This window comes from Lissotriton helveticus, chromosome 5_1, assembly GCF_964261635.1.
Source record: "Lissotriton helveticus chromosome 5_1, aLisHel1.1, whole genome shotgun sequence".
NCBI lineage: Eukaryota > Metazoa > Chordata > Amphibia > Caudata > Salamandridae > Lissotriton > Lissotriton helveticus.
This window is the reverse complement of record NC_136065.1, coordinates 1187586085-1187606390: the sequence shown is the minus strand read 5'-3', so window position 1 is coordinate 1187606390 and position 20306 is coordinate 1187586085. Positions and strand designations below refer to the sequence as shown.

The 20306-nt window shown below is 46.4% G+C and overlaps 1 protein-coding gene across 1 annotated transcript in view; it reads left to right on the top strand.

Moving 5' to 3' along the window:
* Nucleotides 1-425: 425 nt before the first annotated feature.
* The window catches only part of HSPA12A (heat shock protein family A (Hsp70) member 12A), a 414126-nt gene continuing 394245 nt past the window's right edge, over nucleotides 426-20306 (top strand). The window contains exon 1 of the mRNA XM_078643897.1: nucleotides 426-811. Coding sequence (XP_078500023.1) covers nucleotides 772-811 — 40 coding nt within the window. The 5' untranslated portion in view covers nucleotides 426-771. The remainder of the gene's footprint in view (nucleotides 812-20306) is intronic.

Sequence of the window (20306 nt, the reverse complement as noted above, 5' to 3'; positions counted from 1 at the left end):
CAGATGAGGGCCACTTTTCCCAAGCAGTGTTTTGCGATAAGGCAATATGCAGATGAGGGCCACTTTTTTGCGTGTCCGGGACGATTTTTAATCCCAATCCAACCCTGAATTGAGACTGGTCACAGACGCTTCTGTGCAGGGGGTGCATGTTCCCTTTCTCTACTTTGGTGCCGTTGAAATGAGTACCCGTTGGGGACACGCATCTTATCCACGAGAGGTCTAGCCCACAGCAGATGTAGTTTGCATCGGTGCGGCGGAGGCTCAATTGTTCCGCGCTGCCGTTACCTGCCTTCATCGCTCCGAGGAGGCTCCCCCGTGCCACCGCCCCCGACTTCTCAAGGCTGGTGGCTCCCCTGTCTGTAGGAGGGAGGGGGTGGGAAGGCGTGCGGGAGGCAGCGCGCTGTAGGTGGTGGTGAGACGAAAAGTGTTAGCGAGGGAGGGGCCCTGCAGAAGCCCAGCAGCAGCTCTGACACTGCGGCCTCTCCCACCTCGCGGGACAGCAGGGGAAAGTCTGGTCTGCAGCAGTGGGAGGAGGAAGAGCGGGAGGAAGGCTCCACATTTAGGGGTCACGGACAATCTGCAGCGAGGGAGGCGCGAGTGCCGCTCGTGGAGAGGAGCCGCAGCGAGGGAGGAAGAGTAAGAGGGGGAGAGGAACCGCGGCAGGGCGTCAGAGGTATCAGCCCCAGCTCCCTCCCTGCTGTCTGCCATGCACGCTGCCGCCGCCTGAGCTGAGGAGCCCGAGGACCGGCGGCCACAACAAACCCACGAGTCATGTCTGCCAAGGAGGGGCTGCCCGACGGCCATGTGGAAGGTAAGGGCGAGGCGGCTGCCTGGAGCCAAGGTGGGCTGAAGGGCAGGCTGATGTGTGTCGGAGACTCTGGGTCCCCCCAGAGCAGCCGTCCTTGAGGGGATGGGGAGGGAGGGGTCTGCGGCAGCATGTCACTGGGACTGTGAGATTAAGAGGTGATGCAGCGGGCTCTGCGGGACGCGTCAGGGAGACGGGGATGAGGGTGGATGGGGCTGCAGCAGCCTCTCTTCAAGGCGGAGGGAGGGTGCTGCAGGCTGCAGCAGGCTGTCCTGAAGGAGACGTGCTGCAGCAGAGGACGGGATGCTACGAAACTCTGCTTCCTTCTCTGCTTCCATCTGGTAGCTGGGATCGCTTTAGGCAGGCTCAGGGTACCCTTTCGAAGGGTGAAAAGTCCCGACTTTGAGACCTACTATACATTTTTTTTTAATTCTGTGTGCATTTTACTCTTTGACCCTTTTAAACATCGCCCCTATCCGGCACATTTCTGTTAAGAGTTGGAATTGGAACCAGTTTATGTTCCTGAAAGTCTCCTTATTTTGGTTTCGACATCCTATATATAGATGTCCTCTGCATGCATTAGTGAGTGACCTCCGGGTCCTTCGATGACCCGTACCCTACAGGTCCAGATGCGCCAGCCTGCAGGGCTCAGTGTCTCTGGCTCCGCCCATCGCCAGCGCTCGTGACACCTCCCTTTGGACCATGCGTCTCCACCCTGCAGGAGCTGCCTGGTGACTTCACCCTGCTCCGCATGGCAAGGTGTCTGTGCAACACAATACACAGTGGTATATTAGCATGCCATGACTGATATAGAAGCATTGATTCGTATTGCCAAGTTGCTCTATATTGGTGTTTTAGTGTATACATTTATTTATTTTATTTAGCGCATTTTTATAAAGCGCGGACATTACCCGAAGGTGTTAGAGCGCTGTTCAACAGAGCCAGTTACGTTACAAGAAAACAGTGGAAACACAATACAACATTACAATGCGCAGTCCTGTTATAGTTTTAAAATCCCCCAGAGTCACGTATTCCTGTTTATCTCGGAGTTGTTGAGCTCTTTATGTTGTGACATACATCCAGATATTCTGCCATTTGTCCTCTCACAGTTTTCACCCACAAGGATTTGCATTTATTTTATAACTTAGCGTTTTGGAAATGTATGATTTTGCGACCCAGCAGTCCCAAGGAGAGGCGCTTTTTCTTCTGTGAGCAGTGGATAAGAAAGAGGCATTTATTTGGCGAAGGGCGCGGCGTTTTGTAAAATGGAGTAGCCGCTATTAAGACTCGAATCGCCAAGATCAGTTTACATTTAACCTGTATCTCTTGCGTGGCTGAGGGGCGTTGGTGTCGCGCGCTAGTTGCACGAGCTGTAGGCATAGTACGCAGTGCTCTTTCCCGCCCATCTGGCCGTTGGTGGTCTCAGTCCTCAAGGGCCCACCGTGTGGCCTGTCACAGAAACCGATATGATCCAGGTGGAACAACAGTGCAGGAATGCTCCCCTCCCAGGTCCCCTTCTCACGTTACCTGGAGGCCTCTCTCCTTTCAAGAGTTTAGCCGACCCCTTCGGTCAACGGTTCTTCGCTCCCAGTCCCTGCTCCTCCTGGTAGCCTCCCCTCTGTTTTTTTTATTTTTTATTTTTATTTATTGCGTTTTTATATAGCGCGGACTTTACCGAAGGCGTCAGAGCGCTTCACAATAGGAACAGAACATTACAAATGAACCAAAATTACAAAAGCAGACATTAAGTTACATGAGGTAAAAGTGACAATTGTGAGCAAACAAAATACATGAGGTAGCAAACGATGCCTCCCAACCAATCGCTTCACTGTGCTCCACTTACACACATGGCCTCTCTTTCTTCGACACCCTCCAAGTCTTACCCAGTCAGCCTCTACCCACCGCTCCATACCCCCCACACAGCAATCACTGCCTCTGAGGGCCTGTCTCCTCAGAGTCGCATTTATTCCAGTCTTTATCATAGAAATACTTCAACTCGTTCCTCCAAAGCTTCTCCTTCAACACCCTCTTCATTACCAGCTGCCCCTCACTCCCGAACGGTTCTCTAATATAAAGTTTCTTTCACTATCAACTTTCCTCCCTCTCACAGCGGCCCCTTAATTCTCTCATTGCTAGCCTAGTTCCCTAAACACTGTACACTTCCCTCGTTGCTACTACCGACACACAGAATTGTATGATAGAGGCGTGCATCGCTAAACTATGCATACCTTTACAACGCTGCCGGAACAATGAATGCGTCTTAACAACGCATGCCTTTACCACGCATTTTCATGGTAAAGACATGTGTGGTAAAGAGCACACCCTAGCCTCTCTGCCCTGAGCCCTAAAACCCGGCTCACGTACTTAAAACTACCCTGACCCCAGACAAGCCCTAAAACTGCCCCAGCGCTGAAAACTGTCCCTCCCCCTCCTGAGTCCAAAAAACGAACCCCCTTGTCCTAAAAAAGACTCAACCCCAATCCCCCTGCCCTAAACCCTAAAAACTGACCCCCACTCCTGAAAACTACCCCGACCCCGCTGCCCTGAACCCTAAAACCTTGCCCCCTCCTGAGCCCTAAAAACTACCCCGCCAAAAAAATCCGGCCCCTGCCCTACTTACAAGACTGCGTTCTCTCCCGAGCCATCCTCTTCTTGTGCCCGCCCATCCACACACCTGGACCCCGCACTGCCTTAAACATGCAAATGCGTGGTTAAGGCATATCTGTGGTTAAGTCAAGTGTGGTTCAGCTTGGGGGAAACGGCACACATGGCTGAGCCCGCATTGTAAAGGCTGTTTCCTGTCTCTACACATCTACCCTCTCTCTCATATACATCATTCTTTCATCACTGGTAACAGCATATCACATGATAACACATAATACTGTGCCTTACTATTCCACTCCAATCAAACTACATCTTAAAATATATTAAAACTCCAACCAGCACCAATGTACGTGAAACCTCATCACACCAACATACTCCAACAAATCCTACTGCACCATACCCTTTAAAAGCGTACCACACCATATCCCACCATGCTACAGCATCCTTCCACCCATCACACCATTTCTCATCACGTTATCCATAAAGCACGACATCCCATGATACCACACCACAGCATGCCCCACCGGATGTACGTTGTTACAACGCAGGTTGTAACAACGCATACCTTTACCACGCGGCCGCTACAACGCAAGTCGTTACCACCACTTGCGTTGGAGGGCACGGATTTAGGATTTTTATAATTTTATATTCCAACACCAGTCCCCGTAACAGTAGGGAAGGTGTTGGAATATAAATTTATAAAATTCCTTATCCCACAGCGCCCTCCAGCGCAAGTCGTGGTAATGACTTGCGTTGTAACGGCCGCGTGGTAAAGGTACCGCGTGGTAAAAACTTCGTGGTAAAGGTTGTTTACCTGCACCACCACATCACTTTACCCTCACTGTGCTTTATCATGCATCGCAACACTGTGCCACATCAAACATCACAACTCACCTTAACACACCATATGAGAACATACTGCAACATATCACACCATGTCAGTCCCTTCAAAAATACACTACACAGTCCAACACCATATCCTACCATTCTATAGAATCTTTAATCAGTTCACAAACATACCACAACAAATTATACCCACACTATATTGACACAATGTACCTCACAAAATTACATTAGATCATCAGTAGAACACAGGCCAGCTTTGATAGCACCCAACTGCAATACTGCATAACATCTTGTCACACAACACTATTCAGTAAAGCAAAGTACCATGCAATGATGTAATCTCTACATATACTTCCACATCCTAGAATCGGAGAAGCTCACAAAATTAAACCATAACCTGCAATAACATGCCACAAAAGTACACCACTATATAACACTAGACCGTTCGGTACAACGCGTTATTACTCACATCATCTCATAATGCTATGGTCACCAAACTAAATAATACCCACTTCTCACATGAGCCAACATTACACTATACAATCTCCATTTGATACCAGACAGCACTACTGAACTCCATAAGCGCATCACACAACAAATATCATCACATAACATCTTACTACACCTAGGAAAAGCTTGCCAAACCCACATTACCTTTTCACATCACAAAGCACTACATCACGTCACACTATACCTAACCATACAATGACAACCCTTCACACCACACAACATCACTTTATAGTCTACAGCACCACACGCCAGAACAGCAGAGGAAACATGGTAGTCAGGAAACATCAAGGAGTCACTTGAGTTTTTGAGAAAGAGGGGTCTGAGAGCAGTGCTTGAATTGGAAAAATAGAAGTGCAGGTACCCTGTACCTGGGTACCTCCTTGTTTCTGAAAAGTGCCGGTACCCTCCAATTAAAAAGTATTGCATCATTCTTGAAAAGTGCAGTTACTCTCCCTCTCAAAATAAAGAAGTGGTCGGTGTTTGATTGGTAGAAGGTGACGCCAATTGAGAGCTTGAGCTCTCTCCAATGACGCTAGTCTGGTTGGTCAAGGACAGAGCAACACAGTGGTAATTGGTCAATTTTGTTATCATTTGAATTTTCCACAACGTGAGTTCGTGTGCTACAAGTGAAGCATCACTGCTTTGCTGGTAAGGGGGAGCGCAGAACTAAACAGGTGGAAAGAGGACACCCACGGTGATAACAGCGTGAGAAGATAGCACTAAAGAAAGGATTAACAGGAGATCAAAGAGAAGGAATTAAGTAATGAGTGGCCACGGAAGGGAGGAGTTTTAAGAAATAAGTTAGACTCAGAAGAGACAGAGAGGGAAAGAAGAGCGGCTGACAAAGCGAGAGGGTGAGGCGAGAAATGAGACTGAGGGGCACCTAAGGAGTGAGTGGGTTTTGATAAAACAGCGAGGGAGGTTATGGAAAGAGGGTAAAGAACAGGAAGTTTGATAATTAGAGAGGACCGGGCTGAACCCCAAGAGAGATGTAAACCTGGTGAGAGAGGCGAGTATTAGAGGCGAAGATGAAGAAGAATGGTAGGGGCAAAGGAAAAAAGTGACGCGGCCACGAAAGTGAAACCAAACAAGCACGCGAGTGGTGCATGCGCGCGTGCCCATAACGGGAGAGGAAAGCTAGATGGCTCCTCTGCCCATTCCTGTGCACGTAACCCCACGCTCGAGGCCACACAGAAAGAATGCAGTAGGACTTTTGAAACCCCACTCACTAAATGTCTCGCCAGAGCAGCGCATGCGCTGGCTCAGGCGAGACCTAAAAACCTCATCACCTATACATTCTTGAGTATGGTAAGAGTGGGATATCCGATTTTGGAAAAGGGGGGTGGTGATGGACAGAGTTTCTGAATGATGCAGAATACTCTTACCAAGTCAAGAGATCATGGTTTTAATCCATCACCGTTTTTTAGCTCAATGCACCATCCCAGCTCAGAACCCGGCTATATGCAAATTAGTCTGTTCCTGTCCCAGAGCATGCTGGGAACAGGGCAAACCAAACTACCAAGCCAATTCCTATACTGGGAAGGAAACAGGCTTCCGGGGACCGGTTTCTGGCATCACAGCCTTCTTCGGCCCGGCTTGCTTGAATCCTGATGGTGCAATGAGCAAGGGACTCACGTCTGAGCATACCCTCCCACACATAGTGTGGATAAAACCGATTTTGGAAAAGGGGGGTGGTGATGGACAGAGTTTCTGAATGATGCAGAATACTCTTACCAAGTCAAGAGATCATGGTTTTAATCCATCACCGTTTTTTAGCTCAATGCACCATCCCAGCTCAGAACCCGGCTATATGCAAATTAGTCTGTTCCTGTCCCAGAGCATGCTGGGAACAGGGCAAACCAAACTACCAAGCCAATTCCTATACTGGGAAGGAAACAAGCTTCCGGGGACCGGTTTCTGGCAACGAAGATGAAGAAGAATGGTAGGGGCTAAGGAAAAAAGTGACGCGGCCACGAAAGTGAAACCAAACAAGCACGCGAGTGGTGCATGCGCGCGTGCCCATAACGGGAGAGGAAAGCTAGATGGCTCCTCTGCCCATTCCTGTGCACGTAACCCCACGCTCGAGGCCACACAGAAAGAATGCAGTAGGACTTTTGAAACCCCACTCACTAAATGTCTCGCCAGAGCAGCGCATGCGCTGGCTCAGGCGAGACCTAAAAACCTCATCACCTATACATTCTTGAGTATGGTAAGAGTGGGATATCCCCCACCCACCAGCCCCACAGTCGCCCTTTTTGCAAATCTAGGAACCTAAGAGCACCAATAAGTCAAGGGACTGGCAAAGGCTGTACTATACAAAAATGCATAATACAATGTTATCCAGAGCGCTCAAACATCTCAGGCCCATGTAGGAGTAGATCACTCTGTCAGGTATTCTGTTTGTATTCTGTGTCTTGTACTCTGATTTTATTATTGGATAATCAGGGCTATAATTCCCCGAGTGCAAATATGTAACCTCAAGTCGATGAAGAACTCGTGCATACTGTGAACCTGTGTAACCCGAGAGATCTGAACCCCCCCACCTCTCACGGATAACAGCACACTATGTCATAGGAACACATGCACACTAAATCATATGTGCACATATGCAGGTAGGTATACTACCTGCATATAGATGGTTACCAGATGATTGACTGCATACCCGCAATTACGCACTGCTCTAGTACCGGGCTTGTCCTATACAAATCACTGTTTCCAGTTGTGTAGTTTAACAGGAGTTATGGAAGTGAAACAGGACCACAACTCCCAGAATGCATTAGGTTGTTAAAACAAAACTCAGGACTGGGACATTGTTTCCATAGTGATGGCGTCATTTGGTAACCGTATGCATACAGTATTAGCTCCCTTTACTGCTAATAACCCGCCACACACAGTACCCCTCACAGCTGCAAGCCCCATATGCACTCTGCACCCCTCACTGCTAACAGTCCAGCATAGAACATTCCTCCTACTCTTTGCTGTCATTTTGCCCCTCACACTACTGCTTTATTAGTCACCCAATCCTACTATTCTAAACACTTCCTACTCAAAATCAGTGGCGGTTCGTCCATTGGGGGCGTGGGGGCGTTGCCCCACCATCCATGGTCAAAATATATACAAATAAACATTCTGCTCCCCAGTGTACTTTTCAGCGACATGACGTGTCATACATGTGTTGTCAAATTAACACTTTGGTGACATTAAATTACTACACTAATCCGAGACAACCGTGTCTCACCTTCTGCCAGGCACTAATGCGGATCTTTACTGCTGAGGCCCTCTCTGTTGCTTCAGGCAGGGCCTTAAGTGGCATGACAAAATGTGTGGTACTCTTAAAAGGGGGCGTGGCCTAAGAAGCGTAACAAGAAATACTTTCAAAAAGGCTTAGCCTATGTAATTGCGGGCCTGGCTTAAAACATGTATACTATAATCTAGCACTTCCCTGGCGTGCCACAGGACCAGATTTAAGGCGCTTCTCGGGAGTTTCTTGCTATTGCATCTGGAGATCTCTCACGCATTCTCTTTTACTCTTGCCTTGTTAATATTTTGATAGCCATGAACCTCCTTCACACACAATTTTACATAGTATCAGAGTTACAGTTTGCGTATTCTGCACCTTTTGATGACCCACTTACTAGTATTGTGAGAAACTCGCACCTTAACTCCAGAGCTCTCAATAATGTCTAATTTTAAACACCCACCCCACACCTGAACTCACACAGATACCTAGAGGTGAGAACTTCCACAGTACACTCTAAACATGAGATATATGTTGCATGAAAAAAACGAGAACAATACAACTACCTGGCAAAAGCAAATACTCTTAGGGACTTCAAAAGCAAGTAAAAAGTGAAATGTAGACAGGAACACTATCCTGGCATGGATTGTTTTAATGTTTTTTGCAGCCGTTGTTCAGACATCAGCGTTTTTGCCCGTAGGTTGAGGACCTCAATATAGGATCCCGTAGAGACGGGACCCGTTTCCTCATCAGACAGTTTCTAATTACTGCTTGAGACACAGAGGGACCCTCCCCACTTGGAGCTATGGCTTCAGTTATTGCCCCGCACCTCACTCACCAAAGGATGTGTCGGAATTTCGCTCGCTCTTTTCACAGCTGGCCTTAATCTTTTCTGCAGGAACATGTATTTCCCGGAAGTGTTGCTACGAAAGTCAGTAGAAGCGGAAGTGGCTGACCCAGCTGCCAGGCCCATGTGCAGAGCTCTCCTGCTCCAAGTGCCCTCCAGAAGAACGCGCACAGGAGAGTGGCTCACGGGCCCATCTTTTAAATGAAAATACTAATACCCTGTCAGTGGCGGCTGGTGAGGTTTGTGAGTGGTGAGGCTAGGCTTGGGCCTGGGCAGGGGATACTTGTTTTTGGTTAGTTAGTCGCCATCTCCTGTGCAAATCCTATTAAGCGGAAATGGGATAACAAAGCTGCATTTTTCAGCCCAATTTTATTTTTAATAAATAGAACCTAGGCCTGGCTTGTTAGACAAGCCTGACCCCTTCCCTGCTTTAAGTCTGGCTCACAGTCTCTGGGCATCTCGTCTGACGGCAGTACTCAGTACTAACAGATGGCACTGCTTGCAACACCCTCCATGTACTTCAAAATCAGAATCATTGATACATTGCAAAGCACTTTGATACCTTGGCAAGAGGTAAGAAACCACACTAGAAATACTACAATACAATGCAAAACATGCTATTTTGTCGATTTGAGTACCGGTCTGTATCTTATACACTGTCAAAGTTTACACACCACTGGAAATTCCTCTGTGTAGCATTCCATTTCATGGGTTTGTGTCTCACCTGTGTCACTGTAGAGCATGCACATTTAATAATAGTGCAGTGTAATGTTGTGCAACAGTATACCTGCTGGTATACTGATAATGATTCCTGCTGACATCTTGTATGATCTGCAGGTTTCAAGCTCAAATCTCTGAATTCTCCATTTTTCAGTAAATGATTAAATGAATCGTATGAAGGGTAGGAAATTCCACAAGATGAGGAAAGGAAGCAGTTTTTTGGCGCTACCAACAAGTTGTCTTAAATTACTGTATACAACTTTTCAGGTCTGGTGTTAGTCAAGACCTTTTTAATTTTACTAAAATTAAAAGTATAAAATGCTTACTTATAAAACAGCTGTCAGCAATGCTTTATTTAATATTGGTGAGGGCCAGGCAGCCCCTTCAATAATAACATTTTACAAAAAAAAAAAAACCACCATTGACAAAGCCAGGACCAGTTAACTTTGCCAATGCTTATTCAGTTAACAGGGTGGGCTTGGGGAAGAACATCTCATTCTGCCTCCAGAGCTGAAAAACCTACAGTTTCAAGAAATCATAGGAAAGAGGCAAATTATACTACAGGTTATAGTATTCTACACAGTTACCTTTGGGACTTGATAAATCCATATTTGTGTAACCAGTAGCAGACCACAAGAACTCTCTTTAGCTTATTTATCCCGCCTTATATTCCTTGTTGTTTCTTTCCATAGATGGGGCAACTCACATTTTGAGAGCTAAAAATCTAGTTAGCAGAGAACGAAGCAAGTCTCTGATATACACATCTCTTGTTATAATATAATGGCTGAGCATACCACAGTCTGATTCCATGGATCTTATAGGGGAGCAGAGCTTTCTTTTTGCATGCTTAATACAATTTCTATGCAAAACTTTGAAACGTGAAAAATGTGCAACCCTTTACATTTCCCACACACCTTCGTATGTAAATTCGGACTTTTTTAGGATGACTATTTTGTAAAAGATAAACTTGCAGAGAAACATTCTGCATACATTCGCCATTGTTTGATTAGAGCCAGTGAAAGATTTCTTGCAATGCACAGAAATAATACTTACAGCGTTTGAATAAACGTTTCGTTCCGTTGGTGGAGGCCAAAGAAGAGATATCCGATTGTTGAACTCAGACCTGAACTAAAATATTTGGCAATGTACTGTCTGCCCCCACCCCACCCCGACATCAATCCATGCGACAAGGCCTGCCCTCCTGAGCCTTACCTTTTGAACTGCCCGACTCCCGCCGTGTTCAAAGTAGTCATAGTGCTACTGTCCTAGTACTCCTCCGTACAGCAACCTGCAGCAGTACAGTGCTGCTCGCAGCTGCAAGCCACCAGGACTAGCTCAGCTGCTGCCGGCACCTCAGTAATGTAACGTTGAATCTGAATCGGATTGACTGCCTCGGGCCCTGGCCTCGGCTCTAAAAACCATGCAGTCTGAAGTGACGGAGACCGAACTGGTGAAATTGCTTCAATCACTCCAATTTATTCCTTTACTTCCCACCTGCCACAGCCACACTCTTTCCCAAGTCGTCACAGGGTGGGTCCCACAACGCCCTGTAACGTGTTGGAAAAGGGAGGGGGTGACAAGCTCTCCACTCTCTGATTGACGTGGAGGGTTAGCGATACCGGGCTTGAAATTAAAACGCCCGGGGCTAACTCTACCTTCATGCCATCAGGGGGTGGAGACTGGGCCTTGAAACTAAGTCTTTGCAAAACTGATGATATCACAGGCTTCAGGGCTGTGAGATTGACAGCCTGGCAAACACTTAAGTTTCTTTGGGCCCACCCGGAGAGGGAGCAAGCAAGCAGAGTCACCTGACAGTGGTCACTGCACAACGGCGGCGTTATCAGTGAATGGGGCAGATGGTGCCCCGTGTTCTACTAGTAAGTAGAGTAGACCACTACAATAACAAAGTGGGTATTTTTTAATTAAAATAAAATATATATAAGCATTGCTGTAATATTGTAGAATGTAACGGGGCGAAGCTCCAACGCCCTTGGTGAGAAACCGCTACTGCCCTGTTTTAAGACTCCATGAAAGACAGGAGCCGTTCATGGACGTCATTTAGGGGTCACCAGGGGTTGCAGTTGTGACCCCTGGCTTGCCATTTGTTACCCCTGGCACTGCCTTTGCGACCCCTGACCTCAGAAGTAGCAAAGTCAGTGCCAAATAGACTAAGGCGGCTTGTTATTATGGTCGTGGGTGCTCTATTCTTGTTTTCTGCCCATGTTTTATTATACAAATAGTGAATAATATTTTATTATTCAATCTTAGTTTAATATAAAATGGAGCACCAAGAGCTAGAACGAGATTTCCAGCTGCACATGTTGCAAGTGAAAACAATGGGGCTTATTTACAAGCCCCTTGCGCCTCCCGTACATCACTTTTCCCATTTGGCGCTTGTAAATAAGCCCCAATGTTTTTAAATATATGTTGTGTGGGTGAGAGTGTGTTTGTGTTCAAGAGAGTGTGTGTTAGTGATCATATGTCTATTTGTGTGAGCATGTGTGAGTGAGTGGATTAGACTCAATGACAGTGAGTGAGAGTGACAGATAGTGAGCGAGGATGATTGAGAGTCGGTGAGTATGAGTGAGTTTGTGAGTGAGTAAGAGCATGTGTAAGATACTGAATAAGAGTGAATGGGTCCAAGTATGTGAGAATGAGTTAGGGAGTGTGAGTGAGTCAGCGACGAAGACACCATCAAAACCATGAACTCCATCCACTCCGGATCCCCTTCTGACCCCTGCCCTCACCACGCCTTCAACAAAGCCAGCACAACCATCACACCCCACCTCCGGAAAACAATCAACAGTTCCTTTGAGACAGCAACCTTCCCGGAAAGCTGGAAGCACGCCAAGATCAACGCCCTTCTGAAGAAGCCCAAGGACCTCAAGAACTTCCGGCCCATCTCCCTGCTCCCGTTCCCGGCAAAAGTGACAGAGCAGATTGTCAACAAACAGCTAACCCGCTGCCTATAAGACAACAACATCCTGGACCCTTCCCAATCCGGCTTTCGCAGCAACCACAGCACCGAGACCACCCTCATCACTGCCACTGACGACATCACGATCCTGATGGACAAAGGAGAAACAGCCACCCTCATCTCATCCTCCTGGACCTATCAGCAGCCTTTGACACAGTCTGCCACCGCACCCTATCAGCACGCCTCCATGACGCCGGTATTCAAGAGAAGGCCCTGGCCTGGACCACATCCTTCCTCTCCGGCAGAACCCAGAGCATCCGTCTCCCACCCTTCCGCTCAAAAACCACCAAGATCATCTGCGGCGTTCCACAGGGATCCTCCCTCAGCCCGGTGCTGTTCAATATCTACATGGCACCGCTCGCCCACGTTGCTCGATAACATAACCTCAACCTCATCTCCTACGCTGACGACACCCAGCTGATCATATCCCTCACCGAAGACTCCCACACCACCAAAACCAACCTCCACAGAGGATTGAAGGCCGTAGCCGACTGGATGAAGGACAGCAGACTGAAGCTGAATTCAGACAAGACGGAGGTCCTCATTCTCGGACCCACTCCATCAGTCTGGGACGACTCTTGGTAGCCCACATCGCTAGGCACAGCCCCGGAACCCACAGACCACGCACGCAACCTGGGGGTCATCCTCGACTCCACCCTCTCCATGATCAGGCAAGTCAACGCCGTCTCCGCATCCTGCTTCAACACCCTCCGCATGCTCCGCAGGATCTTCAAATGGATCCCTCCCAACACGAGGAAAACCATCACCCAGGCCCTCATCACCATCACACTCGACTACGGGAACGCCCTCTACTCAGGAACAACAACCAAGCTCCTGAGACGACTACAACGAATCCAGAACGCCTTGGCACGACTGATCCTCAACGTCCCCCGACGCAACCACATCACACCCCACCTGAGAGGCCTGCACTGGCTCCCCGTCAACAAGAGGATCACCTTCAAACTCCTCATACACGCACACAAAGCACTACACAACACCGGACCCACATACCTCAACAACCGACTCAGCTTCTACACCCCCACCCGAAGCCTCCGCTCAGCCAACCTCGCCCTCGCCACAGTTCCTCGTATCTGGAAAACCATCGCCGGCGGCAGATCCTTCTCCTACCTCGCCGCCAAGACCTGGAACTCTCTCCCTACCAGCCTACGACAGACTCAGGACCTGCTGGCCTTCAGAAAACTTCTCAAGACCTGGCTCTTCGATTCAGTAGCGCCCTCCCCCCCCCCGCGCCTTGAGACCCTCACGGGTATGTAGCGCGCTTTAGAAATGCTTTGATTGATTGATTGATTGAGTGTAAGTGAGTATGGCTAAAAATGTAGTGTCTGCCATTGGCCTTGGCATACTTGGCTTTTACAGGCACGCAGGAAAATGCTGCCGGAAAACTGGAGGCAACTGTTAGCATTACAAACACGTGTGACAAAATATTGGCACTGCCATACTGGTGGTAATTGTTGGCTTAATAGTCACCCTTTAGTAAAATACTGGTAGTGGCATACCAGAATTAATTCTTGGAATACGGGGCACCCATGAAAAAAAGCTGGCACTGGTATACTTGAGAAAGATTTTGGCAAAGGGGCACCTTTTGGTGCTATCTCATTGGAGATACTTCTTAACATAAGAGGAAAACTGTGGCATATGGAAGGGGGCACCAGGATAAAATATTGTCCTTGACATACTAGCAGTAACTTTGACATAAGATATATTAATGGAATTTATTGCACATTTCAGACACTGGCATATTATTTATAATTTTTGGCATTAGGGGGCATCCATGGCATATGAGAGGCTTGCATGATACACTGCTGGCCCTGACACATTGGAGGTACTCTTTGGCATGTGGGGGCAACCATAGCACATGCTGAAAACAATGGGGTTTTCTCCTCATTAGCGTCAGGTTTCGTTCCATTGCCACACCATGAAAGGACTTGCATATGAATGAGTTTCCTTTCAGAGTCTCTGGTTTTTTAGCAAAATTATGTGAAAATTGTGCTTTTAAATACACTATTTGATCCCATTTAACTTATCATTTCCTCAGGGGGAGAACCCCCAATGCCAACTGGAAGAGGTCTGACTTGTAAACAATTTAAGGCAAGTAATAGTTTCGAAGGTCATGCCAACCCCCTAATGTAGGTGGTTTATAAAATGGACATTTGTCTGGGTTGTGTCATAGTAATCATGCAATTATGGTACTTTAGCGATAATTATTGTACTATCTTCATGTTATACCACTTCCTGGAGATTTTCAGGGTCAAAAGTCAAATTATGTCACTTCCTGTGATGTCATTAAAATGTGATGTCAATCCCGTTACCCCAAGCATTTTGGTAAATCGACGTCAATAGAGCCATTCAATATAGTTCTGCAGTTGGCAGGGCGATCTTCCAAAGGCTGACAGTGCAGATAGGGGTAGTAAATTTGGTGCGTTTCAGGCAGTACTGCTTCCTATCGTATCGGGTGGCTAGCATTTTTCCAATACTAATTCATCAATCGATGTATCCTGGGAGTTGTGATCTTGTTTTAATCTGGAAGGAAACACATAATAGCACCGACTGGTAAAAAGAAAACCTCGAACTGTATTACGGGATTCTCCTTTTATGAAGTGATCTGAAGTTGTGTACCTCCTTGCTGTAGTATTAGTTACATTGTTCCAAGGTTGAATCGCTCATCAAAGATCAAAGGAGATAGCACAAATACAGGTAGGTTTATATCACCTTTATTATAATCGGGCCACTGGAATTATGCGACTGTCCGGGCACCTCACTTTTGCAATAATTATGGATTTGCTGCATTTGCCACATAATCCATCATCAACTGCATAATCTGCAGATTTTAACAAAAAAAGTGTTTCTAGCTCAAACGAATCAAAAGTTACTAAAATTGCAGCAAACCGTATTGCTGCTCAGCGGTGGGTCCTTTGCAAAGGATGATTGGTCACCTTTCTGTTGCTCATTGCTACATTTAGTGTTAAACTTGTACCAATGAGGTGCATAATGCATAATTCCAGTGACCCTGATTATGATCCAAAGAAAAGGAGCCCACAACTTGTGCAACCTGAGCCTCAGTCAGCCAGAGAGAAACTCGCCTAACCGATGCACAGGTTACACCAGGTAAGCTGCAAATTCAAAACATAACACAGTAAGGAAAGTTAGTAGCATGTGAACAACAACTACAATAGCACGTGAATAACCAATTAAAACATTACAGTTTTAGAAAAGAATACCCTTCCACAGAGCCGCTCTCGGGTGCAGTCCATAAAGCCGATACAAACTAATCATTGTATTTAGCAGGATGCCCCCATTCCGAATACTCCTTACATGGCGAGATGAAGCCTGATCCATATGTTGCAAGCGCTGCACAGGGCAGCCAGTATTTTCTGGACCAGAAACTTCAACTGATGCCCATCATACCTGTTCACTAGAACCAGGAACAACAAACTTAGATTGAGAAGGAATTATGACTTGCCAATCGCCTATAAAATCATATCCATGATCCACACTCGCCCCTTTACATTTTGAATTTTTCTCGCCTGCTCATCAGTGATCCTAATGACACCTCTTTTACTCCACCGTCCCTGGTTCTGTAATAAAGCGGAATTCTTAGAAACTTTCTCCACCTGAACAGGTGAAGAGAACTTGGTATCACTTTTCCTCACTCTTGTAGGTACTCTCACTAGCCCACAATCTCCACTCTCCAGATCAATTGACGTCACCCTATCCTTCCTATCAAACAGTTACTTGGAACAAATTTGTTTGGCATCTACTCTTGATGCAACCAAACCACAATCCTCGTACTTGCCTTTACTCTGACCCAGTCAGGACAGAAAGTACACCTGGGAAATCTTTCGTGCAATAGTACAAAAGGACACACACCAGTAGTACCGTGAGGTGTAACCAAATACAACCATATTTTTATCTCCAAAAATGATTTTACCTCACAACCCATTGCCATGGCAGTTTGCACACCATCTATGAGGAACCTATTCATGCATTCTACGAGGCCATTAGATGAAGGAGATAGGGTGCCACTTTAATATGCAACGTGTGATGTTCCACTACAAATGCTTTTATTTTGTGAGACCCAAAATGAGTGCCATTGTCTGTCACAACTTCCTTAGGTGCTCCTTCAATGGAAAAGATGTGCTGCAAAAATCTAATGATAGAATCAGTGTTGGGATTAGCAATAAAATCCACATAAACCCATTTGGAAAAATAATCCACTAGTACCATCAAGTATCTCTGTAAAGATGGAAGTAGATCAATCGTGCCTGCAAAGTCTACTGCTACTTTGTGCCAAGTTTCATCAGGATAAGGCGCAGGATGAAGTGGTGACACATGCATGTTCCAGTGCCTATCAGACTCCAAACACGTAGTGCAATCATCAATGAACTTAGACTCTTGAGATTCCAATGCTGGTAACCAATAGAATTGCTTGAGAGCTTTACATGTACTGCTCACTCCTAAATACCCTTTGTGTGCTTCCCCAATGAGCAATACTCTCAGAGACGTGGGAGGCACACACATATCAGCAGGTAACTACACCATCCACCAAGGATAACTCCTCCAAGACTTGTACATACAGATGCAAATGAGCCTTCACACTTCTTTCCCTTTGCCAACCATTCTTTATGACTGAAGAAACCATTGTCAAAGCAGGATCCTTGCATGCAGCCTCAACCCACATTCTGAGTGACACAGTGCCAGAACCATGTCTTCAACCAGCACTATAACACATTCATGCTCACTCGTATCTGTTAAAGATTCATCCAGAACAGTTAACAGGACAAACTATCTACCCTAATGTTCGTACCACCAGGAATACACTTCAGAGAAAAATTGAATTCTTGTAACTTTGATTGTAATCTGACCAGACGTACAGAGGCCTTTCCTGCCCCATTCCCATTAAGCCAGCGCAACTAGGGTTTGTGGTCAGTGAACATGCCAAACTGGGTGCCCCAAATAAAGTTCTTAAGTCTTTCCACCGTCCATAAACACACCAATACCTTACGTTCAATCGTACTGTAGTTTGACTCAGCAGAGCTAAGTGAACATGAGGCAAAAGCAATGGTGTTCTTTGCCTTGAGCAAACTGGGACAGAATAGCCCACGACCCAACCTGACTGGCATCCACCACACTTCCTGCTAGCCAGGAATAGAGACAGAGTAGGGGCTGAAATAATAACCTTCTACACAGTTTGAAAAGCCTCATAAACAACACCTATCCAAATAAATTTGATACCCTTCCTTAAAATATTCTTTAATGGTTGCACAACATATGCATACCCTTTAACAAACTGTGAGTAGTACTCAGCCCAAGAAATGATCTAAGGGTGTCTTCGTCTCTGGGATGCTGTGCTTCCTGAATGGACTTGATCAGAGAAAACTGGGGTGAAATACCTTTGGGGCTAATGGAACGCCCTAAATAGTAACAATTCGGAGCAGTCAATTTAAATTTGTCAGAACCCAGAGTAATGCCAAACTCTTTAAACCCATCAAAAACATCAGATAAAATCTTGTTGTGCTCAGCCAACATCCTTGCAAAGATGACCGCATCGTTCTGGAAAGCCCGGACACTTACAATGCCCTCCAAAACGGTGTCCGTCAATCTCTGAAAGATGTTGGCGGCAGAGGCCAAGCTAAACGGTGTCCTGGCCAACTTAAATGGCCCAAATGGCGTGACAAAGGTTGTAAGTTCCTGGGAAGTTTCATCCAAAGGGATTTGGTGATAAGCCGACTTGAGGTCTAAAAGTGAAAAATAATTCTCATCCCCAATGTTAGCTAACAGTTCTTGCACTATTGGCAGAGAGTGGCAGTCAGCAATAATGTTCTTTTTAAGACCACGAAGGTCGGCACAGAGCCTGATATCGCCATTCTTTTTGCAAACAATAACAACGGGGTTCACCCACTCAGGTGACCTATCATCTTTACTTATGCCATCCTTGACAATCTGGTCAAGTAATTTCTTCAATACTGCTCTTCCATTCAATGACACTGGCCGAACTTTGAGTGACTAACGCAGCGTTTTTTGTTTTTTTAAAGTTTGATAAAATGAACATAGTTTGTTATGCATTCAATAATATTGTTGAAAATCTCAGGATACACTTTGTACATGCTCTCAACAGATTAATTAAATGGGAACATTAGACAAGCATAATGCCCAGCATAGCCATATCCTGCAACCCAATAATGTGCCTTTCCTTGTATGGCAAAATAGACCTTGGTAAACAACATCCTGCCCAAACATGTGACCTACTGCTCAAACTAGCCAAGCAGATATCTATGTCCTGATCCCCATAAGATTTGGTATGAACATCTGGTTATTTTAAAGCCACAGTGCCTCCCCAATGAGCATTAAACAGGGTGTCTGAGATAATTGAGATTGGAGCCTCCAATCACACATCATATCAATAGCAAGTGCTTCACCTTAGCAGCACTTGACAGACTGGATCCTTGACTTTGCCATTTACACCAGTATTGACTTCCAAATTGCGGACCAAATTAGAGAAATCTAAAGAACCCTCCTTATCCATTACATCAATATTATGTACCTTCAAAGGATTTTTACCCATTTTACATACACTGTAAAAATTACCTGTTTTCTTACACTTTGTACACACTTTTTGCTCTCTTTGCACCTTGGAAATGTGAAACTGTTCAGGAGCTCCCAGGCAGCATCAATCTGGGTATTTTTAGGGCTGCAGACAACATTTCAATTTGTAGGCGTATGTTGATTAAAATGCCATTTCCGTGTCTTTTGTTGTACTTTGGTGCCATTACATAGTCAATCACGTAAGTTTTTGTCTTAACTTGCCTTATAGAAACAGAAGCCCTGCCTGTAGTTCCTGAACTGGTACTCTAGATGTTGTACTACCCTTCAAATGCAAGGATTAGGAATTTAGTTTTGAGGCAGGGTTATTTCATCCCTCACTTGAGCACAATGTATGAAGGACCCTGTAATGTTGCTTTGTTGCTTCCTTACCCCAAAATAACGACAGGACACTTGCTGGGCTTAAGCGTTATTTAATTAAAGAACTTCATTAGAGAGCGCTGAGCCGGCAACCTCCGTGCTCAGACACTCGCGCCGTTTTTACTTAGGGTGCGCGCGCATCCTAAAGATGGCCGCCGGCACGTCGCGTCGTGACGCGACGTGCAAACACTAGAGCGCCACTCTACATATCTCCCTTTTTTCCAAACAAAGGAAACTTGTAACTTACAGTCCGCTGCTCATATCAAAGTCTTGGAACCTGGCCGGTCTCATCACAGCTCTCCCTCTACGAGTCAGTCTTACCGGGGTAGCCATGGCCTCTCTCCCATGAGTCTCTGCGCTGCCCCTTCTGTTGCTCTGCGCCGCCTGGCTCTCCACCTGTCTTCCCATGTCCATCTCCTGCTCCGCTCTGGGGCTACCTCCGTCACCTTGCTCCTCACTGACTTCTCCACTTCCCATGTCCGTCTCCTCGTCGATTTGTTCATCTCCTGCCTCAGGCTCCACCGCCACTTCCAGGTCTTGACCCCCTTGGCTCCACTGCAGCACCTTGTTGCATCTCGCCATGCGGTCCTGAGACCACACATTTCCATCACTCAACAGGGCCGCTCTGTCATATACCTTCTTAACTTGCAAGGGTTTGCTGTATTTGCTCTCTCCCTTTCTTTGCATCGTCGCCAACTTAACTCGCACCCATTCACCTTCTTCTAGTCCGGTGTCCTTCGCTTTTCTTTGTCTATTGTAGTGCTTGGCATATATAGCT